The following is a 613-nucleotide window of genomic DNA, read 5'->3' as shown; positions in this document are numbered from 1 at the left end:
GTGTGTCTCTTCTTCTGTGGTGCATTCAGGTGTGCATGAACTTTGAGTGTCGCAGCGCTGACGTCCTGAAGTACGACTGTGACGTGGAGAAGAAATGTCACGGACACGGGGTGAGACACGTCCACCTGTCTGTCTTTCAGGTGTGTCACTACATCACAGGCTAACCTGTCTGTCTGTCTGTCTGTCTGTCTGTCTGTCTGTCTGTCAGGTGTGTAACAGTAACAGGAACTGTCACTGTGACGACGGCTGGGCTGCACCTTTCTGTGAGGTCAAAGGTTATGGCGGCAGCGTGGACAGTGGACCAACGTGGAACGGTACGTTTAAACCTGACTGTCAGTGAACGCACCACAACGTGGAGTCCATGATTTAACCTGTCTGTCTGTCTGTCTGTCTGTCTGTCTGTCTGTCTGTCCTCTGTCTGTCTGTCTGTCTGTCTGTCCTCTGTCTGTCTGTCTGTCTGTCTGTCCTCAGATAAGGACACGTCTCTCAGAGACGGCCTCCTCGTCTTCTTCTTCTTCATCCTTCCTCTCCTCGCTCTGGGTGCGTTTGTTTTCGTGCGCAGGAACGAGCTGCTGCGACGACTCGGGCTGAGCCGCAGGAAGAGGTCGCAGGG

General features: G+C 53.7%; 1 protein-coding gene across 1 annotated transcript; it reads left to right on the top strand.

Moving 5' to 3' along the window:
• Positions 1-6: 6 nt before the first annotated feature.
• LOC113745334 (disintegrin and metalloproteinase domain-containing protein 9-like) lies at positions 7-607 on the top strand (the record flags this gene model as incomplete). The annotated part of the gene is made up of 3 exons (XM_027276864.1): positions 7-110; positions 209-314; positions 472-607. Coding segments are annotated over exons 1-3 (317 nt in total), but the record flags the coding sequence as incomplete, so codon positions are not given.
• Between the last annotated feature and the right edge of the window lie 6 nt (positions 608-613).

The sequence above is a fragment of the Larimichthys crocea genome, unplaced genomic scaffold (genome assembly GCF_000972845.2).
Source record: "Larimichthys crocea isolate SSNF unplaced genomic scaffold, L_crocea_2.0 scaffold65532, whole genome shotgun sequence".
Lineage (NCBI taxonomy): Eukaryota > Metazoa > Chordata > Actinopteri > Sciaenidae > Larimichthys > Larimichthys crocea.
The sequence above is the reverse complement of the archived record's forward strand: the minus strand, read 5'-3'. Positions and strand labels throughout refer to the sequence as shown.